Genomic DNA, 20,386 nt, shown 5'->3' with positions numbered 1-20,386 from the left:
GTTGACTGTGAAACGTCATTTTGACATCCACCCTCAATATGAAAAATAAGGACCGTTCATAAATATGAGACAATGTGAAAGGAACTTGGGCTAATCACAAATGATGTCCCCACGATAACTGAAAAAAAAAACACGAGTGCTGACCGGTTGCTAAAACTGTTCATTGTTGTCTCTTCATGAAGTCTCAAAAAATACACGGTTGTTTGCAAGGGCACTCATACCATTCTAGTTCAATATAATTATCAGTTTACAAACCTATTACTGTATTGTTATTATTTCAAACCTAAATGTTAACACTTATAAGTAAAGTAAATCCAGACAGTTTGAGGGTTAGTTAGATAATTGTCAGTCGTCTGTTCATTAAGGCCTTAGTGATAAATCCCGAGGGTCTAAACTGCAAGTCAAGAGAAACCCCAAATCAAATTCAGTAGATCTCAATAGCAAATCCATATTGCTTTAAGGGGGTATTCCCAATCTTTTGCCTTTTTTCGGCCTGTTTTTCAATTAATTTTTTTTTTCAAGGAAAATGAATAGTAATGCGCCTAACTCTTTGGGATTCTTGTTTATTGAACATTAAAGTTTACAAATAATTTTTTTTCGACATAAAAAAAGACATTATTGACGTCACAAAATGGCGACAAACAGACCCCTGTTCGCCGCAAACGCCTGGACGGGCGAAGACTTTTCTCTGGAACGGCTTCATCTGAAACAGATTTCGTGATGAAATAATAATCTGCATAAGATTCTCTGGAGCTTCTCCCGTTGGCAGCAAAAAATCTTGCAAATTAACAAAATGGCGGCCATATGAAAAAACAGGCGATTTTTAGCCCGCTTTTTTGCAACTTTAAGGTGCTTCAAACAATGTTAAATGTTAATATTTTTGGCTGAAAGTGGGAGAAGCTCCAAAGAATTTAATAAGGAACAAAATGCGCAAAGATTCAAGTCAATATCTCTTATAGTTTCTGAGAAAAATCTTCGCCCGATAAAAAAAATGTGGTTTCGAGAAAAACGCGTTTAAAGTTTTGACTTTAGTTAAAACCATTTGGGGGTTCTTACCATTAGTCAGCTATGCCTGGACACCGAATTCGCTGATCGGAAAACGGCTTGGGGGGATGAAAGTATATAGTCTAAAGTACAAAAAAACGTGAAAAAAAAAAATTGATTTTTTGAAAAAAAAGATCGGGAATACCCCCTTAATGGAATATTCAGATGACCTCATGGACAGTTCCAGTCAATCTCCAAGATAAGTCTGGAAGACTTCTAATGCAGATCCAGTTAATTCACGGGCCAGTCCAGTGTTCTACGGGCACAATCTAGAGCACTTCTGTAAGAAATCCAGTGGCCATTAAGTGTAACTCCGGAGAAGCAGCCCGTGCGACACAGCTCAGGTAGAAGGAAAAGAGCAAATTGTTGGCAAGCTGCTTCACCTAAGAGGAAGAGGTGACAATTCAAGACCAACAATTGAAATGGCCTCAACTCAAATTGTAAACAAACCTTGTAAGGCCATTTTCTTGTGAACCGAAACCTACATTTCCAAACCTGAACCACAATCGGGTAGAGGAGAATTTCCCCTACCTGTTCATTCATTGTTTTGCCTTGGAGGACTTCGGTTCGCGAGAAAATGCCCTTACAAGGTTTGTTTACAAAATGGAGTTGAGGCCTTTTCAATTGTTGGTCTTGAATTGGCTTCTTCCTCTTTTATTTCTATCTCTATCTCTATCTTACGCACATGAAATCGGCCAATCAGGAGCTGGTTCACGTTTGACAGAAAAGTGGCCCCCGTATTGTCACCTCTTCTCTTAGTGCTTCACGAAGTAAAGCCGAAGATGATACACGTGTGTTAATGGGATTTTTTTTGTTATAAAAGACATTTCATATCAAGCTATTTAGACCAACAATTTAAAAAAAGGCGCAACAACCAAACGTAAACAATGGCTTTAAACGCAAATTCCTAGAGAATCAAAGCACATCCAAGCAATCTAACACCATCATCTGATAGAGCAAACTTCCTTTATTGAATGGCTTTGTTAGTTTACGTGGGAGTGTTTTGATTCTCGAGAATTTTGTGCTTAAAGCCATTGTTTACGTTTGGTTGTTCCGCCTATTTCAATTGTTGGTCAAGCTATGTCCTCATCCGTGTATATTGCAACATTTTTTTTATTCTTTATTTGAGAGATTTTTAGCCATAGGCTAGTTCATCTCTTACAATATATTGCAACAAAGCAGGCAAGCAATATCTTCTACCACTCCGATCGAGCTATGTTACAGAGCGAGTTTGTCATGGTAATTATAGCAACCGTTTTTTCTGTATCGTTGGTTGCTTTATGTGTTTGGATTCGCTGCCTATTTCTATCGAAACTGATTTTCTAATGTGAAATCCGTTTCGATCAAAGTAAGAATTAAGGGTGTATACCTACTAAAGGCGGTTGGGTCCGATTTCCAGTCCAGTCTAGGGATTTAGAGTATCATTGTACTTGACATACAATATAAAGGGTGTCCACAGTTAAATTGCATCACTTTAAAAAGCTGTAACATTTTGCCCTTTGGGTTAATTTTAATTGGGTGAGATGGCCTCAGCGTGTATTGTTTACACTGCGTGAGTTTCATTGTGAATTTCTAGTAGTTTTGAAAATCGTGCGCGAGAAAATTTAGCACACCCACCTCAACAAGCCACATCTTTCGCACCGAGCCATCGGCGGTAGTCCGAACTAACTCCAGGGAATTAAGTAGTCCAAGTATAGATAATACTCTGTCATACCCGGAGTCTTCAGACCCGTAGCAACCCACCCCCAAGTGTTTCGGAAACTGCACGAATAGACCACTGGATTATATTTCTAAATTGAATGGAAACTGGACTTACATGAAAACTGTTGGAGTTCAACGCGGGCCGCGTCGGCGACGGGATCCTATAAGTACGATTTCCGCTGGTAATGTTCAGTTTGCTTAGGTGCTTGTTCAGCTCCGGAGCGGCATTGTTGTTCTGTATCTTGTTGCTACCCTGCTTACTGCTGCCGTACAGCTGGTCCAGTTGGTGTTGCTGTTGCTGCTGCCGCAGCTTAAAACTAGTTCCCTTCGATGTATTGATCTCAATGTCACCCGTATCTTCGTCCCCGATGAAGGAAATGCTCTGCGGGGCCATATCGTCAATCGGCGGCGACAGGGGCATAGGCCGATTGTCTCGGAACGAATCATGGTGACTGCGGGTTTCCGCTCCGGGCGATGAATTACTACTGCCGCCATGGTTGATCATCTGCGATATTTGGTTCCGTACCCGACTGTGCTGAGGACTGCTCGACGAACCGTGATGCACTTCGAACAGATTTTGGAATGACTGTTGACTACCGCCGTATCGGCTACCGGCTCCATACCCATCGCCACCAGAGTCACCGTTGTGGTGCAGCGAGAAGCCACTTTGACTAGGAGATTTGTTATACGGTGAACTCTTGATGCCCTGGTTCCATGCGTTGATGTCCAGCTGGATGTCGGTGGCAGCACCACCCCGTTGGGTTGCAGCAGTGGCAGCCGACTGTGCCCACGTCCGGCGTTGGGCAGGTTGGGGCGGAGTACCGCCGCCACTACTATCATGCAGGAAGAACTGATTGTGCTGCGGCGGCTGCTGCTGCTGCTGCTGTGGAATGGGAGGTTCTTTCACCTCCTGGGGTAAGTAAGGATCCCGGTAATGGTTCGAGTCCTGGTAGAACTGTTGCTGGTGTTGATCCACGTTCAGGTAGGGATTCGATGAGTATTGATTTTCTTTCCGGTACTGTCCGTTTTCGTAGCCCATGTAGTGCTGGTGTTGATGTTGCTGTTGCTGTTGGGCTTGCTGGATGTACTGACCCTGATCGTTCACGTACTGCAGGGTGTGCAGTTGCTGCTGCTGGGTCAGGTAGGGATCGCGACTAGGTGGCCGAGTTCCGTAGTTGATCGGCGATTGTTGCTGCAGCAGAGGAGCACTTTGCTGCGACAGGTGAGGACTAGAGCCGAAAAGCTGTGTGTTGATGGGCCGGTAGGTTCCGTGGATAGTTTGCTGGATGTTCTGCTGGGAACCATATTGCTGAAAGTGGTGGAGGTACATTGCATTAGGTGTGAAGGTTATGGGGGTTAAGCTGCAAGGTCAATCCACGACAAATTGGAAATTCGTACAGGCAGAACAACGGTTTACAGCCCAAATCGACGGTCGTTTGAGGTTACTGGCTAGTACAAACCTAGTTATCCGAGAAAAATGCCTCATACAATTCGGAGACAACAGAACAAAAAAGACGGACAGAATCCAAAGGACAAATACAGTAACGCTACAAGTATAAAAAAGCAAATATGTAAATCACTGCGTTGAGTTTCAACCTCGTTTTTGAGTAACTGTGTCCTGCAATTTGCATAAAACACAGAGAGCAATTCCTCGAATCACGATTCTTGCACCAATTGGAGCTGCAAACTAATCAACGCAACGTTGTGTGGAATGACCTATACTGGGAAATCTGATAGGTATTTGTTTAGCTTCAGCAAGGCAGATATCCCACAAAACTCATGGAATTGCAAAAACAGAAGGACGCCAACACACACACACACACATACACAACACGCAATAGTGCACTGCTCACAAGGAGGAGCCATTCGTCCCGATCATTCGCTCGCCGTCCGATTTTGATGGAGCACCCGTGGTCGAGATGCGGATGCGTTCATGAAGCTAATGGGTGAATCCCCGGGTGTGTGATGAACTTACCTGATTGAGTAGGTTGGCTATCTGTTGGGCATGCAATAGTTGCTGGGCCTGGATGGTTTGCGCTTGGATTTGCGTCTGCTGCTGGGTGAGGCGTTGTATGTCGGCCTGAATATCGTGCAGGTTGGAGTTCATTTTTGATATACTTTGCTATTTAGGTTTTTTTTTATTGTTTTTGATTGATTGTGATGCAACCAAGCACATCGATTGTTGGGTTCAATGTGTGATGGGTGGAATGGCAGGCAGTGGTGTTTTTTTGGTGGGATGGCGGATGGTTTGAATTGTTTCGATTTTCGAAGGTGGAGTGAAACAAGAATAAACGGGAACAAGCATACGAGAAGAAGAAAGCGAGTGGTTATTAGAGACTGCCATGTTATTCGATCCGATGTCAATTCTGAGACGGGGAGCTGATTAGTTTCGTTTTGTTCACTAGCAAACATGGGTTATGTTACATTTGCTAGAAATACGCTTGAAAAACTGTTAGCAAGCATACAAACGAAGGAAAACAAAATAGAGAGGAAATCTTTCCACAACAGAGTAGGTTCGATAAGAGAAAAGAAATTATTTACTTGATACTGTTCCAAGTCCATGTTCTCCAGGTCTGGCGTTTTCTTGGGCTCGATGATTTGTGCATTCCACTTTGATTCGTATTTACTCTGATCGTCTAGATCCTGTTCCGGAAGATAATGTGGGTCATGTTGTGTAAAATAACGGCAAAGGAACTGAATTGAATAGCAAAAAACTAAGCTTAAGCCTAAGCGGAATAACTAAGCGACATGCAAATTTTCTTCGACGAACAGAATATACTAAGCAACACGTAGAAGCTGAATAATTGATTTTGTAAACAAACTAAACATAATTCGATGGCCAATCGATTCGATCTGGTAAACTGAAGCGTGTTGTAGCCGGCATTTAGGTAGCAAAGGCGTTGAACAGAACGAAAAAACACGAGGCAAAGCATCGGGACCATTACCTTTAGAGAACACGGTCGTTCCGCTCTATCTACGGTGGTAGTGATGGTGGTGGTGGTGGTGCTATCCTCCACCAGCATCATTGCCGCATTCTCGGGGGACTCTTTGGGAGTGTCCGTTTCCGACATGCTGCCGCCACCCTTACCCTGCTGGTTGGGGATGGTTGATTGTTGTTTGATGTGGTTTTGGTGGTGATGACCCGTTTTACCGATTCCCGATTTGGTAGTTGGTGCAGTTGGTTTTGGGATTGGGGCATTCGGTTCACATGGTTGGTTGATGGTATGGAACATATGTACAGACAGGTTGTTGCAATCCATGTAGGTAAATCCCGTCACCAGGGTAGGGGAGATATTCGTTGGAGAGTGAATAAATAAAAAAGTAGTAAGAATATCCTTAGCATTTACAGACATTTGGCGATCGTAAATGGATGCATATACATCGGTATAGTGCATGTGTATGATGTGTGTCCAATACCTATCTAACAACGAACGCTGAACGATTAGATTAGAACAAGTGCCGTCGTTAGGTGTCTTACCATACTGGCGCAGCACGAATAGTGATCTTTTTATGGTGTTTACGATAGTAGATGATCAAATGTGTGGCAGTGTTACGCAAAATGAACTATGTGTAAAGCAGGTGCATTTATCAAAGCTTAAAATTCATTGTTCGGTCACCGATAACACTTGGTGAACGACCTAACTACAATATAAATTTAGATAAGTTTTCCTTTTTTTATTTGTTTTTCATCGATCTTGTTTTCCTGTTATGAGTACCAATGCTACCGAGGTCAGGAAGGCAGCTCTCACGCCTGAACCCCACCTATCGACCCATCAACTCATGGATCGTTAACCAATGGCTTTACTTCCCTTCCAAAGGAAGGCGTGATCAGAGGTTTTATGCCTCAGAAAATCTCGACGGCGCCGACTCGGATTGAACCCAGGCCCTTTGGAGTGAGAGGCTGTCACGCTGACCACTACACTACCGGTGGCGCTAGATAGCTTTCACATGATTTGATATTTTTAATTAAAAATAAAGGTCATCTACTTTTGTTCAAAGCGAAAAAGCCGCTTACAAAACCAACAAGTACGTTACAAAAAGAATGGTAAAGAGTACCGAATTCCAAAACTCTATTTGAAATTGCTTTAGTATATTCGGCAGAATTTCGGTCCAGTTAACCTAAAAATTTGCATGGTATTCTATTCAGAAATATCGTGGACTCTACGTCAGAATTTCCAAAGTATTCTCGAAACATTTCCAAAGTATTCTCCTTAGAATTCTATGGGTTATTCTCCTCACACTTACAACGGAATTCTACTCGAAATTCTCTTGATATTATCGTCAACATTGCATTAGGATTCCTCCTAAGTAATTTCCATGCAATTATCTTTGGTATTAGCTTAAAATTCACTTTAGAATGGATTATTGATTTTTATTTTTATTTGCTTTATTTTAGAGCGTCTCTTTGGGCTTTCAACATAATTACAATAAATGTATTAACTAATCATTGATGTGCGTTTTGGATTTTATGGTCGCGTACCTTTTCGTTGCTGGGTCATCATCGGTTGGTGGAGGGAGGGAGGTTATATTTACCTGTTGTGGTTACCATTTCGTTACCGCTTCTGTTCGTATTTCGTACCGGGTTGTCTTGAATTGCGAGGATACTGAAGTTACTTATGTCCAGACGCTTTCCACCTCAGATCATGTTGTGTGCCGTGTTGTCGTTGTTTACTTACCTTACCAATCAGGCTAAGGCCTTGTTGTCCTCTGCTATCCGAAGAAGTCGTCTCCACTCTACTCGATCCATGGCCACACTTCGCCAGCCTCGTAGTCTGCGAATGGTCCGCAGGTCGTCTTCTACTTGGTCGATCCACTTTGCCCGCTGGGCGCCTCTTCTTCTTCTTGTTCCTGTTGGGTCGCTTTCTAGAACCATTTTCACTGGGTCGTCGTGCGGCATTCTTACGACGTGCCCAGCCCACCGTAGTCGCCCAATTTTTGCAATGTGGACGATGGATGGTTCTACCAGCAGCTGGTGCAATTCATGGTTCATTCGCCTCCTCCACGTTCCGTCATCCATCTGCACTCACCGTAGATGGTACGCAACACCTTCCGTTCGAAAGGGCCCACGAGCATAGTCCAGGTCTCGTGGCCGTAGAGGACCGCCGGTCTAATCAGCGTCTTGTAGACAGTCAATTCGTGCGGCGGCGAATTTTATTCGACCGGAGCGTCCTCCGGAGTCCAAAGTAGGCACGATTCCCTGCCATAATGCGTCTTTGAATTTCTCTGCTGGTATCATTTTCGGCGGTCACCAGTGAGCCCAAATACCCAAACTCATTGACCATCTCGATTTCATCACCGTCAATCTGAACTCGGGGTGGGAGGCTAACATTGTCTTCCATATAACCTCTTCCTTTCATGTATTTTGTCTTTGATGCGTTGATGGCAAGTCCAATCCGCCTAGCTTCAGCCTTCAGTCTGATGTACGTTTCTGCCATCGTCTCAAAGTTCCGTGCCATGATGTCAATGTCATCGGCGAAGCCAAGAAACTGGATGGACTTCCTGAATATCGTGCCACTCGTGTCTATCCTAGCTCTTCTGATCACACCTTCTAACGCGATGTTGAATAGCAGACACGAAAGTCCATCGTAAGTTGTCGTTGTTTAGTAGTTGCTATTATGTTTCTCATCGGGGATTTTGTGAGTTGTCCTCGCTTTCGGGTGTTGTTTTATAGGTATTTTTGCAGATATTTTTCAGATTTTGTGGTACAGTCCACTGGCTTTCAGGAACTCGATTAGTGCTGCCTCCCTGGCCGGTTCGTTGCATAACAGGTCCCGCATGCTACCTTCCAGGCCATAGAGTAGCCTATTAGCGCGTGTTCTACCGTCAGCTGGACGGAGCACGAATCGCAGTGAGTGTGGAAGTTGCCCGTGCTTGTGACCAGTGTAGCCTGTCCGAAGTCTGGAGAAAACTCTCTGACCTCGCCAGTTCTTGACATCGACCCATTTGCCTTTTTTCCTCAGGAAAGCCCGTGTTTCTTGGTTCCATTCAATCTACCACGCGTCCCTTACTGCTCAGTTGACCCAGTTTTTAATGTCTGGTGCTGGTATCTCGTCTGGGAGTCCCTTACAAATGCCGCTAGACTGTCGGCCCGTTCGTTACCGCTAGCCTTCGAGCCGTCCGTGTACACTATCTGGTAGTCTTTGAGTTTTGTAGATACTAGCTCATTGAAACGTTGTACAGCCGAGATGGTACCAGGATCTTTCTTCCGGATGTCCTTTAGTTTCCTTATAATACGCGGAGAGGCGGCGTCCCATCCTTCGTCCCCAATATGATGAATTGTTGATACCTTGGGAAGTTTCTGCTGGGTCAGGGAGCGCAGCAGTTTATTGGCCTCATCCAGTAGGAAAACTCCCTGATCACTTCCTTCTGTCTCTCCAAAAAGTTCAGGGTTCTTGAACAGACCAACAGGGTAGAACGCCAGCTTCAATGCAGACCGTGGGCGCTGGGGAGCATGGAAGGAGCCCTGAGACCGTTCGAATGCTGCGGTTGTATGTGACGCTCAGCTTGTCGATTGTCGAGTCAGTCGCTCGACAGATGATTTCGGCACCGTATAACAATTTCCTGTTTATGATGGCCTTTGCCACCCTGAGAGCTGTTTCCCAATTATTCGCCTGATGCCGACTGGTGATGGATTTAAGAAGAGAGATTCTGGGTTCGCACTCTTTTATAGTAATCTCGCAGTGCTTGTTGAAATTCAATCGCCGTTCGAGATGAACTCCAAGAACTCGAACTGTGGTGTGGTAAGGTATTGGGATACTGTTGATTTTCACGGGCTTCTTTGCTCCGTTGCAGAAGTGCGAAAATTGTCTTTTGCTGGACGATAGATCGAAGCCAACAGATTTACCACATTTACCGCCTCTTGAAGTTTCCGGCGGATTATAGCCGGGCGTTTACCCACTACCACAAGGACGATGTCATCCGCGAACACAAATATGAGGATGTCCCGTGGTAAGACCCTGTTCATGGCTATCAGGAAAAGAGTGACGGCCAGAACGGAGCCCTGAGGGAACGATTCTGATTTCCGACGCTCACTTGAAAGGTTCTGTTGCTAAGGAAGTTCTGGACGAAGAAGAGAATGTTACCAGAGACGTTCCATTTCACTAGCTGAGCCAAGATTTCCGGTGTCCAGGATCGATTGTATGCTTTGGAGAGGTCCAACGCAGCCAAGTCTACGTGTTCGTTGTTCTCCAGAGCATCGTTGATTACCTGTCCGAGTGTGGCGAAATAAGTATTGGTGCCAAAACCCTGAAGAAATGCGCGTGCTTCCGGTCGTCTAGGAGATTGTTTGTACGAAGATATTCAGTCACGCGTCGGTTCACCATTCCCTCCATTACCTTGCAGATGCAGTTAATTAGCGATATTGGCCGATATCCTTGTGGGTATGTGGAGGGTGCGTTCTTTTTCGGAATGGGAACGACCAGGCTGTGTCTCCATTGCGTCGCGAATATTCTCACAGTCCATATTTTGCTGTAGATATTCAGGAGGAGTTGTTTACAAGGTGGAAGGTGTCGGAGGACAGGGTAGCCAACGTCGTCTGGGCCAACAGATTTACCTTTTCCATTTGCCAATGCGTAGCATATTTCCAATAACGAGAAGGGTTGGTTGATGGTCGATGGTGATTTTGAATTCGTTGTCATATCCTTCGATCGCACTGAGCTTGGCGAAATATGTGCCAAACTCGTTTGCGACTACAACGGGGCTCCTGGTGACCCCAGATTGCGCGGCGGATTGCCAGGCCGGAGTTTCTACGTTTGCGTCTTAAAGCGTTTGCTCTGTTCCATAGTTCCGTTGTGGAGCTACTGCTATTGATAGAGTTTAGGAACTCCTCCTAGCTCTTTGTCTTGGCCTCTTTTATGATTTGGCGGCACTGGTTTCTTTTGGTGCGATAATCCAAAGCAGTCTCCTCCAGTGACAGATGATCGACGGGGAGTTTTTTTTTAGCTTCCTCAATGCTTTCTCCTCGCTTTAACGGCGGTTCGAGTTTCGGGGGACCATCAGCGCGAGACCCTGCGCCCCGCGTTTGGACTGGTCCTCGGTATGTTTCCCTGTTCCTTAGCTTGTCGTTGATGGCCATCTCATATGAGGCCCAATCAGCTAGTTCATACCGCCAACGGGGACGACGGGATGTCTCCGGTGGACAGTCGTTAGTATATATGGTAGTTGGGCGTTGGTCACTCCCTAATGGGTCGTCCGAACAGGAACACTGTAGTTGATGCACAATTCTGCTGCTGGCAAGAGTGACGTCGATAGCAGTGTCGATCTGTCCTCGCGTAAAGGTGGGGGAACCGTTGTTTAATAAGATGAGGTCAAAATCAACAGCAACCAAGACCACAATGGTGCCGCTGATATTGGGAATGTTGGATCCCCAAAGCGGATGGTGGCCGTTGAAGTCGCCGAGAATTATTCGAGGTTCAGCGACTTGATCGACGAGTTTACGAAGACGTTGACTCAAGTCCGCATTGTCCTGCGTAGGGAGGTACAAACTGACTACTGATACCGGAAAGGGAATTTCAATGCGAACCGCAACTGCAATGATATCTGTTGATAGTTTTATCGGGGAGAACGGGACTGACCAGTGTATTAATTGTATTAATAGTCAATAAGATGATTAATTTGCATAGCTGTATTTTGCTCAGGGTGGCAACTGAATTTAAGAAATAAAATTCCCGGTTTTTTTCCCGGCAGTCCAAACAGCTAAATATAGTAAAACAGCAAAAGGATATAGTGGTACTCATTTCGTAAAAAGTGATAGTTTTGTTCCTTATAGCAAAATATTAGACCCGTATTTTTTATTTTGTCATTATGGTGACCATTTCCATGTTAGGGTGGTCCTAAAAATCGTTTTTTTTTATTTATTTTTTTTCAAAAATGATTTTTTTTTTCAAAAAATCATAACTTTTGAACCACTGGACCGATTATAAAGATCAAAATATCAAATGAAAGTTAATTAAAAATAAAATATAAAAAATATACTGATTAAAAAAAATGTATTTGTTTTTTTTTTTGGTTTTCATGGTTTGTAGACAGATGGCGTTATATGTTTTTATATTAGTCCTTGGAAATTTAGGCTCTTTTACGCAACATATCAAAAAATCAACGATGCTTTTTTTTCGGTTTTGAGTTATATTTTTTTGAAGTTATCAAGTTTTGGGTTTTCGCTCAATACTCCTATGCGACTTACCATACGTCGTGACCATGTCACAGTCGCTATAAATCAATAGATTTTTGGACAACCTGGAAATGGTCACCTTAATGACAAAATAAAAATATACGGGTCTAATATTTTGCGATAAGGAACAAAACTACCAATTTTTACGAAATTATGAGAACCACGATTTGTAATGGACTGGCCATTTTTTTAAAACTTCATTAGAGTTATTTTAGTCTGAGGCTAGTTCATCACTCAAATCAAGCTGAACATTGCGTTAGGTCCTAAGTAACATTGATCGATTATCTTCGTAGATTTTCTCTTTCGTTAATAACTGGATCACAGAACCGTTTCTTGATGTGTTTGTCGTATTAGATGCTAGGTAAAAGCTTCTTTTATCGATCTGTGTGCTTATAATACCTGGGATTGTCTTTTCATGGTTGTGGGGATGCAAATAGAAAGTCGACGAAGAGAATCTGTCAATGTTTCTTAGGCAAGGTTACTGATTATCGCACTGAAGCTATCATCGAATTATTTTCCCATCGCGGTAGAGGAACAGCAGCAATGTGTGTGCAGTTCATTCTTCGTGTGCGATCGCTTATATTGCGAAGCGATTCGTGTTACTTTGTTTCTCCTACCCTTCCCTTCATTCGCCGCTGAGTGACCACAAGCACCCATTGAGCATGGGTCACTCACTCTCAAATTTCCAGCAACACGATCCCAACAATAGTTCGTCGCGAGCGATGCCACTCGTGGAAGAATACACTCGGATTGATCCTCTTCATAAAGAGCATCATTGCTATTATCGTTCATGAACGAGGCTTTGTGTGGTTGCTTGTGATGACGAGTGTCTCAATTTTGATAGTGGGTTTACGTAAGCTAGTGCAAAAGGGAATATTTTTTGTTTCATTTACACAAACATTAATGAGAAACATCGTTAGAGAAAAAATAGCTTCCCGACGGAGAGACGTTGGGAGCGCCAATACGCTTCGTGCGACATCATTAGAGTATATTCAAATATTCTTCGTGAGGATCAAAGCATGAGCATCGCGTTTATGCGAAAAACCATTCGCATCGTCATGAAGCATACGAAGAACGCTCTCCACCGCTCGCGATGCGAACGACGAAGAGAAGGAGAGCACGCAGCCCGAAGGTTTGAGTGGTGCATCGGCACTCACACTCCTCACTCACCTTTACGATTTGCTTTTATGTAGGCATCCACATCATTCAAGAGTTTTGCTGAGATACGGATGCTTCGAGTACCATCGCACACGATGAACGAATATAAGAGAAATGAAGCGAATATCAGTAACCTTGCTTAGGACCTGATGCAATGTTCAGCTTGAAATATGGTGTGTTTAAAACATTTCAGATTAAAAAAACATGGCGCTTGCTTGGACATTTTAAGATTCTGACATTCCGAAGCGTTTGATAAAACACTATGATGTGAATGCCAAATGAATTTTGATTATAATTGTAGAGGAATTCCAGGGATAATTATAATTCCTCTATAATCATCCCTAGAATTCCTTACAATTACCCTTAAAATTCATTTGGCATTCACATCATAATTTTACGCAATACTTAGGAAACTTTGAATGGAATTTAGAAATGTCAGGTAATTTTTAGAAGTATTTCAAGAAAAGTGTAAGGTAGGTCTGAAGAGACTATTATGAGGATTATGAGTAATATTCAAGAGAACTCAAAAACAAATAAGGGAATTCATAAGGGGATTCAAAGTGAATCATGAGACAAACTTAATGATGATATACCAATATCAACATGAAGCTTAAGTTGTGTGATAATTTATTAACTAGAGAAAGTTCTAAAGAAGATAGGTTGTTAGTTCCGCTATAGTACGGCAGTGTGAAAATTGAATAGTTTCTTTTTTTAATCTTAGATAGAAGTTGAAATTGAGAGAAGAGCCATTGATGCAACAGTACTAGTCAAACGCATCACACTAAAGCTTCGTGTTGATATTAGTATAGCATTTCCAACCAACTCTGGATCTCTTAAATATTGATAGATCCATTAATCAAAGAGAAATTCTGAGGAGAACTGCAACAAAATATGGATATTAATTGCATGGGAATCTGATTCTTAATATAGCTAATACCCTAGCAGCACACTTGTATTTTAACTGTTGTGGTTACTTGTATGCACCTTATTTCAGTCACAATCAAGTTGCAGCAACCTATTTAGATGGATGTGTGTTGCTTGGGTATAAATCTTTGTTGAAGTTTAAGCTAGTTTGAAGAAAGTTTCAATATAATTTGTAAAGGAAATTGTGAGAATTTTCAATAAATATTAAAAAAGTTTGGTAGGATTTGGCTGGAATTTTTGAGCATATTTCCAAAGAAACTCTGAGTAGTGTTCCAGGAGATTCTGAAAAAAAACCAACGGAAATTTAAGGAGAGTTTTGAGTGAATTCCAAGAGAATCCTCAAGAGCATTTTGAGAAGCATATCAAGGAAATTCTGAGGAAAATTTCTATAGAATGCTGAGGTGGAATCCGAGAAAATTTTGAGATGACACTTTTCTAAATTTCAAATAGCATACCACGAGATTTCCAGGAATATTCCAGTAATATGTAAAGAATATAAAAGAAGAGAAATCAAGCAATTTCTCGGAAGAATTTTCTAGAACACACATATAAATGTAGAGTTAATTTCAAGAGTTTTCTGGAGGGAATTCCTAAATTGCTCTGCATAAAATTTCAAGTTTTATGGAGAATTTTTTTGTAGGGATTACCGAACAAAACCAGAAGATTATTGAGGAGAACCCTTAAAGTAAAAGTAATTCCGAAGACATTTTGAAATGACCCTTAGGAAATTTTTGAGAAATGCGCAAACATACCCTGAGATTAGATTCAAATTCATGATCCAGGATTAATAAAATTTGTCAAGACTTCAGTTGAGAACCAATTTCAAGATCCAACAACGTTTCAATATTATAGGGCTGGATTTAAAATAATATAAATATGCGAGACAAAGAATTTAAAATTATATTAATAAGTTAAAGTTCCTATCAAATTCCCGGTAGATTCCTTGTTGATTCCAAGTTCTCCCGGTTCAGTGGCCACCCTGTTAACTGGAAATAGTTAAATCATTTTTCAACCGACGTAGAATTCCATGCTTCTTTGCAATTGTCTTGATGACATTGCACACTGGGCCAGGAATGAAATCTAGCGGAGCAAAATTAATAACTCCGAAACGAAGCATTACTGCGACTTGATGTCTACGGCAAAGTATTTCATCAGAATAAGAACCATCTATTGACAAAAAAAAATAGTTCGAAACTCTTCCGCAAAGGTGGCGCTACAATCTAACTTCTTTCTCTGACGTTTTGGAGACTTGATGTCTTCGGCAAAGTTGTTTGCCTTGATAAAATAAACAACTCTTTTGAAGGCGTAAAATTCCCACTGTCTCGAAAACAGTAGGCTGTGGAGTTTTGACGTCTTTAAAAGAGTTGTTTATTTTATCAAGATAAACAACTTTGCCGAAAACCTGTCTTGTCTTCGAAACACCCATATCAATGCATTGAAAAAAGTTATAAAAAAAAATATGTGCCACTAAAATGAAGAAATCTCAAAAAACACCAAAATATACCTCTCTCAAATTTTGATATTGTGTTTATCGAGTATTGCTTAAATTTTGTTGAAAATGTTAGTTTGCGATTTTTTTGCGCTTTAGGAGATAATAAAGTTAAAAAATTGTTGTAGAGTGTAGACCCGGCATAATCTAAATCCATAGCTGCAATGAATAACACAGTAGGTATCATCTGCAAAAAGATTAATGCCACAAAATCGTCAAGCACGTCACATACCATTAAGATACATAATAAATAAAAGGGGCCCTAATACACTTCCCTGGGGCACTCCAACGATATTCCCCAAGGGACTGGCAACAGAATCATTAAGAACAGTCTGTTGAGTTCTGTCAGACAAATAGTTTTTAAACCATTTATATGCAATACTCGTAATTCTAAAGCGCTTGCTGGATCGTAACATTACGGGCCTAGAAATTGTTTCAAAATCGAGTTTTAAATCCAAAAAAACCAGCATCAACCGTATCTTTACGCTTCAAGTTATCTTTCCCTTTTGCTAATATCACATTCAACGCGGTTTCACAAGAACGACCTTCCCGATATCCTGGTTGTTCTGGTATCAAGAAAATACTTACTATTTAAATAATAAAATTCCCGGTTTTAGGGTGACCACTAAAAAAATCTCGGTTTTTCCCGGATGCCCAAAATATTTTTCCCAGTTTCAAATGAACAACAAAATAAAAAAAAATAAAAATTAAAAAGAATAAGGTTCTAAAATTATCAAAAATATTGTAAATTTTTGTTAGACATTGTTAATTTTTGTTAGATCTCAGACTTAATGTTTGATATCCTGTACTATTCCAGATTTCGCATCCTATTAGAATCCTGCGCTAAACATACAGGGGTTACTCAAAATAACTAGGATAGGTAAATTTTTAGTCAACTTTGGAATGTTCTAACTTCGTCAAATATGATCCGATTTTAAATCTTCCAATAGCATTTGACTGGAAAACTAATATTGTTTTACATTGTAGCCACGAAAATCATTCTGGTCACGGGATACCGGAGATATTCCGGGTTTCCGGAAAGCTTGTCTAACTTGCTAAATTTTTGGTGAATTGTTTTTTATATGATGCTGGTTAAATATATATATTTTTAGTAAATACAACGAAAGAAGAACCATTTCTAAAGTGAATCATATGCCAAGAACTAAAATCGACCTATAATCAACCGAGATATGGCCATTTCCCTGGAATCGGTTCTGGTGGAGGGTTCTGAATGCGGGCATATCATTTAATCACTCAAAACATGCCGTGCGACAGCTCTTTCTTCATGGTTTCTCGTCAATAGACTTTCGATAAACTTTAAAAGGAATCATTGATCACATTGGCCACTCTCGGAACATCCAGTATGCCCCCGGGGGAGCCTGGAGCAGGGGACAATTGCATTTTTACACCAAAACATGCCGTGCGACAGCTCATTCTTCATGGTTTTTCAAGAATAGGCTTTTCATAAACTTCAAATGAATCATTGACCACATTGGCCGCTCTTGGAATCACGGGATACTCCCGAGAGATCCTGTAGCAGGGGTCAATTGCGTTTTTACACCAATATACATGCCGTGCGACAGCTTTTTCTGCAAACTTTTTCATGATTAGGCTTTTGATAGATTTTAAATGGATTAGTGACCACATTGGCCACTCTCGGAACCTCCGGGATGCCCCCGAGGGAACCTGGAGCAGAGGACAATTGCATTTTTACACCAAAACATACCGTGCGACAGCTCATTCTTCATGTTTTTTCATGAATAGGCATTCATTAAACTTCAAATGGACCAGTGACCACATTGGCAGCTTTCGGAATCACGGGATACCCCCGGGGGAACCTGTAGTAGGGGGCAATTGCGTTTTTACTCAAAAATATGCCGTGCGACAGCTCTTTCTTCATAGATTTTCATGATTATTCTTTCTATAGACTTAAAGTGAATCATTTACCACGTTGGCCACTCTCGGAACCACTGGGATGCCCCGAGAGTACCTGTAGCAGGGGACAATTTCGTTTTAACTCAAAAACGTGCCGTGCGACAGCTCGTTCTTCACGGATTTTCATGAATATTCTTTCTATAGACTTAAAGTGAATCATTTACTAAATTGGCCGCCCTCGGAACCACTGGAATGCCCCCGAGAGAACCTGTAGCAGGGGAAAATTGCGTTTTTACTCAAAAACATGTCGTGCGACAGCTCTTTCTTCGTGGATTTTCATGAATATGTTTTCTATAGAATTGAAGTGGCTCATTGACCACATTGACCTTTCCGGAGTCACTGGAATGCCCTGAGGGGAACCTGTAGTAGGCTGCAATCACATTTTTACACAAAACAATGACATTGGGGAGCTCATTCTGGAACCAGCAGATGCCCCAGGATAACATGTAAGGGGTAAATTGTATTTTCACTTCACAATGCCGTTCGACAGCTCGAAATATCTGAAGTTTTGAAATTGACCATTGACTACTAGCAGTGGATAGGAAGATTAGGTCTGTAGACCAATAAAAGTCTCTTTCTTGTACACCCAACCGGGGGATGTAAGATTCGCTTACAATTATGTGTGCAGAAAATGGAGCTCCCCAATGGCATTGTTCTGTGCAAAAATGTGATTGCAGCCTACTACAGGTTTCCCCCAGGGCATTACAGTGACTCCGGAAAGGTCAATGTGGTCAATGATCCACTTCAATTATAGAGAAAGCACATTCATGAAAATCCGTGAAGAAAGAGCTGTCGCACGGCATGTTTTTGAGTAAAAACGCAGTTTTCCCATGCTACAGGTTCCCCTGGGGGTATCCCGTGATTCCGAGAGCTGCCCCAATGTGGTCACTAATCCATTTGAAGTTTAATGAATGCCTATTCATGAAAAACCATGAAGAATGAGCTGTCGCACGGCATGTTCTAGTGTAAAAATGCAATTGTCCCCTGCTAGAGGTTCCCCCGGGGGCATACTGGATGTTCCGAGAGTGGCAAAGGTAGTCAATGATGCATTTAAAGTTTATCGAAAGTCTATTGACGAGAAACCATGAAGAAAGAGCTGTCGCACGGCATGTTTTGAGTGATTAAATGATCTGCCCGCATTCAGAACCCTCCACCAGAACCGATTCCAGGGAAATGGCCATATCTCGGTTGATTATAGGCAGATTTTAGTTCTTGGCATATGATTCGCTTTAGAAATGGTTCTTCATTCGTTGTATTTACTAAAAATATATATATTTAACCAGCATCATATATAAAATTTCACCAAAAATTTAGCAAGTTACACAAGCCCTCCGGAAACCCGGAATATCTCCGGTATCCGGTGACCAGGATTATTTTCGTGGCTACCAATACTGTTCCAAAGCTGTTACTGCTTTCAATTAGGGCCATTTTTAAATTTTCTAACTTGTACGAAAAAAATTCTTTAGGGGAACTAGGAGTAAACCCGGCCCCTGAAGCATTTAGAGCTTATTTGGTTATCTTGCCCATGCAGAGTCCATGTCAAGATAGTTCTGAATAGAAATTGTGTGGTAGCATGGTTTGAATAGGTTATTTTGTTAGTTACTGTTTATTTAAAAAAATTGACAAAAATTTACGTACTTATAACAGTGCGGGGTAAGCCCTGCACTATTTACCAAACGAGTTTTTTGCATTCTAAAATTTGATTAAATTATATGTTTGCGAGGTTTAGTGATGGTATTAATGATGAAAGCATTTATTAGAAACATTACACTTTAAACTGGTAACTATTCAGAATTCAGAATTCATCAGTGCTCCTCCGTCTCGGGCTCGCTAATCTTATACTATATACGCTTGTCCATAGAACTTGATTCATATTTATTCAATTTAATTGTGAAGTAATGAAATTGGGTTGTTAGCGGAATGCTTAAATAAAACAAAAAAAGGTTATCTTCCATTTAATTCCACTTAATTAATTTTGGTATCCATGACAGATACGTATTTCGACTACAATGTGCAGTCTTCATCAGTGTCATTCCCACTAAAGAACTTATCAAAATCTAACCCCCTTAAGTACTCATCCCCTAGGTATAAAAGTCAAGATCACAGGTATATAAATGAAACTACAATGTGTTGAATCGGAACCTACCTAACTAATTAAAACCAAAGATTTAAGTAAGCTAAAGGAGAAAAATCTATTTAACTCTCTAATAAGGAAAATCCCAAAGGCTTGGTAGCCATCATAATGAAGTAATGAAATTGGGTTGTTAGCGGAATGCTTAAATAAAACAAAAAAAGGTTATCTTCCATTTAATTCCACTTTAGCTTACTTAAATCTTTGGTTTTAATTAGTTAGGTAGGTTCCGATTCAACACATTGTAGTTTCATTTATATACCTGTGATCTTGACTTTTATACCTAGGGGATGAGTACTTAAGGGGGTTAGATTTTGATAAGTTCTTTAGTGGGAATGACACTGATGAAGACTGCACATTGTAGTCGAAATACGTATCTGTCATGGATACCAAAATTAATTAAGTGGAATTAAATGGAAGATAACCTTTTTTTGTTTTATTTAAGCATTCCGCTAACAACCCAATTTCATTACTTCATTATGATGGCTACCAAGCCTTTGGGATTTTCCTTATTAGAGAGTTGAATAGATTTTTCTCCTTTAGCTTACTTAAATCTTTGGTTTTAATTAGTTAGGTAGGTTCCGATTCAACACATTGTAGTTTCATTTATATACCTGTGATCTTGACTTTTATACCTAGGGGATGAGTACTTAAGGGGGTTAGATTTTGATAAGTTCTTTAGTGGGAATGACACTGATGAAGACTGCACATTGTAGTCGAAATACGTATCTGTCATAAGGGGGTTAGATTTTGATAAGTTCTTTAGTGGGAATGACACTGATGAAGACTGCACATTGTAGTCGAAATACGTATCTGTCATGGATACCAAAATTAA

The 20,386-nt window shown here is 41.2% G+C and overlaps 1 protein-coding gene across 28 annotated transcripts in view; it reads right to left on the bottom strand.

The window, feature by feature from the left end:
• The window catches only part of Patronin (patronin), a 282,903-nt gene that overhangs the window by 55,706 nt on the left and 206,811 nt on the right, over window positions 1-20,386 (bottom strand). For 15 of the 28 annotated variants that reach the window (XM_065221870.1, XM_065221881.1, XM_065221891.1 and 12 more), the window contains 4 exons: window positions 5,691-5,837; window positions 5,287-5,388; window positions 4,721-4,867; window positions 2,861-4,054 (listed from right to left, as the gene is read on the bottom strand). In XM_065221870.1, coding sequence (XP_065077942.1) covers window positions 2,861-4,054; window positions 4,721-4,867; window positions 5,287-5,388; window positions 5,691-5,837 — 1,590 coding nt within the window. The remainder of the gene's footprint in view (window positions 1-2,860; window positions 4,055-4,720; window positions 4,868-5,286; window positions 5,389-5,690; window positions 5,838-20,386) is intronic. The other 13 variants (XM_065221882.1, XM_065221887.1, XM_065221889.1 and 10 more) reach the window with 7 other exon arrangements.

The sequence above is a fragment of the Ochlerotatus camptorhynchus genome, unplaced genomic scaffold (genome assembly GCF_037179485.1).
Source record: "Ochlerotatus camptorhynchus isolate MF236.1 unplaced genomic scaffold, CSIRO-AGI_Acam_v1.1 ptg000150l, whole genome shotgun sequence".
In the NCBI taxonomy this organism is placed as follows: domain Eukaryota; kingdom Metazoa; phylum Arthropoda; class Insecta; order Diptera; family Culicidae; genus Ochlerotatus; species Ochlerotatus camptorhynchus.
This window is presented reverse-complemented; position numbering and strand designations above follow the sequence as displayed.